The 2,472-nt window shown below is 39.0% G+C and overlaps 1 protein-coding gene across 1 annotated transcript; it reads left to right on the top strand.

Annotated features, from left to right (window-relative positions):
- The first annotated feature begins 487 nt into the window (after positions 1-487).
- On the top strand, positions 488-802 carry LOC102866531 (peptidyl-prolyl cis-trans isomerase A-like). The gene has a single exon (XM_006881798.1). The coding sequence runs from the start codon at positions 488-490 to the stop codon at positions 800-802; it is 315 nt and encodes a 104-aa protein (XP_006881860.1).
- Positions 803-2,472: the final 1,670 nt, after the last annotated feature.

Here is a 2,472-nt window from a genome sequence, read left to right as displayed (position 1 = left end):
AGATTTTCATAAACCACTTGCTTGATAGTTAATAGTCTTTTTGGTGAGGAGGAATGTTCAAGAGGAAAATAAAAGTTTAAAGAGGAAATTTTTATTTCAATGTATAAGTTCCACGTGAAGTGCCTAAAAGAAGTGACATGAATAATAGACACACATGTTGTTGTTAATTGCCATTGAATTAGAGCTGATCCACAGAACCCTATAAACAGAAGAATTAAACCTTGCTGTATCCTGCACCATCCCTGAAATGTAAATAAACTGTATAGGCTGGAGATATATTTGAGAATTGATAATGTGTTGATAATATTTGAGGTATGGGGGGAGTTTAAAATTTTGGTCTTTTATTTATTTCTTGTGTTTTTATTTTTGGGGAGTTCTTTTAGTTGTGATTTTAACAAAAGTTTACAAATAGGTTTTCATTCAAACATTTATGCACATTATCTTCTTTCTCCCTCCCACAGTTCACTTTGTGTGAGTTTCTGGGTTTATGTGCCAGGCCAATGACTTCACACGCCATAATGGTACTGGTGGCAAGTCCATCTACGGGGAGAAGTTTGATGATGAGAACTTCATCCTGAAGCACACAGGTCCTGACATCCTGTCCATGGCAAATGCTGGACCCAATACAAATGGTTCCCAGTTTTTGATCTGTACTGCTCAGACTGAATGGGTGGATGACAAACATGTAGTCTTCGGCAAGGTGGAAGAAGGCATGAACATTGTGGAAGCCATGGAGCGCTTCGGGTCCAGGAATGGCAAGACCAGCAAGAAGATCACCTTTGCTGACTGTGGCCAGCTCTAATGAGATCTGTATGTCATGTTTTCTCTTAATCACCAGATCGTTCTTTCTCTAGCTCCAGAGATCACCCTGCTACCCACAGTGTGTTTGCAGTGTCTTTTACTCTTTGTGCTCTTGCTACAGTTCTTTGCGCTCCATGATTTCTCTCTTTCCCTCCAAGGTTAGCAAAATTGCACAGTTTACTTTATATCTATGAAATAAAAACTATTAAAAAGACAAAAACTAAAAGAATATATATGAAGTCTAAATAGCTTTATATCGCTAAATAAATTAATTCCATTATTATAAACTTTTTCATAAAGAAAAGCCCATATTTATACTTTAACAAAAAAAGTAACACCAGCATAACACTGACTCTATAATGAGACAAAATCATTGCAAGAAAAGTTTCAAAGGAGTCTCTCATAAATAGAGATGCAAAAAGAAATCCTTGCTAAAATTCTAAGATTTCAAATCCAGTGATAAACAAAAATAAATAGAATATATCACAATCATATGGTGCTTACTCAGAGTATCTAGTAATGCCTTATTATTTTAAAAAAACATTCAATGCAATTCAGTATATTACCAAACGCAAAATCATACAAGCACATGTTGTTGTTGTTATGTGCTGTCGAGTCACCGACTCATAGCGACCTTATACAACAGCCCTACAGGCTGCTCTGTCCCTTGCCAACCTTATTGTCTCCAACACACCTATCCCCATTACCGCAGTGACTGAATCAATCCATCCCATCCAGAATCTTCTTCTCCTGCTCTGTCCCTCCAACCTCTCAAGCATGACGCCCCTCTCCAAGACTGATCCCGCCTTGAAATGTGCCCAGAGTATGTCAGAAGCTTCAGATCCTTGCCTCCAAGAAGCAGTCTGGTTTCACCCTCTCCAAGACGAATCTGTTTATTTTTCTAGCAGTCCATTCAGTACTCTTCTCCTGCACCTCAACTCAAAGGCATCAATTCCCCTTCGATCTTCCTTAGTCACTGTCCAACTTTCTGATGTAATTTTGAAGACCATGGCCTGGATCAGGTGCACCTTAGTCTCCAGACTGACATTGCTGCTCTTCAATAGTCTGGAGAGGTCTCTGACGGCAGAGCTCTCCCAGTGCAATTGTCTTTTCCCAATGCAATTTGTCTTTTGTTTTCCTGGCTGTTGGTACCAAGAGTGTTGACTGTGAAGTTAAGCAAACTGAAGCTGTTAACAATCTCAATCTCTTCATTGTCTATGGTGATGCTGCCGATTGGCCTAGTGGTGAGAATCTTTGTATTCTTGATGTTGAGCTTCAATCCATATTGAAGTCTGCAGTCCTTGACCTTCTATAGCAAGTGAATCAGGTCAGTTTTGGCAAGCAATGTTGTGATATCTGAATAACACAGGTTGTTGATGAGTCTTCCTCCAATCCTGATGCCACATTCTTCCTCATAGAGCCCAGCCTCCCAGATGATCTGTTCCACATATAGATTGAAAAGGTATGGAGAGAGGATTTATACATGGCATACACCTTTCCTGATTTTGAACCATGAAGAGATTATGAATATTGCACTAGAATGCCAAGAAGAAAAACGTAAAAGTGACTAAATCAAGAAGTTAAGGTGCTGAACAGAAGATTTCAAAGGGCAGTGCAGAAAGAAAAAGCAAAGTATTATAATGAAATGTGCAAAGAGCTGGAGTCAGAAAA

The sequence above is a fragment of the Elephantulus edwardii genome, unplaced genomic scaffold (assembly GCF_000299155.1).
Source record: "Elephantulus edwardii isolate Elephantulus edwardi_28Jun2011 unplaced genomic scaffold, EleEdw1.0 scaffold00016, whole genome shotgun sequence".
Taxonomy (NCBI): domain Eukaryota; kingdom Metazoa; phylum Chordata; class Mammalia; order Macroscelidea; family Macroscelididae; genus Elephantulus; species Elephantulus edwardii.
The sequence above is the reverse complement of the archived record's forward strand: the minus strand, read 5'-3'. Positions and strand labels throughout refer to the sequence as shown.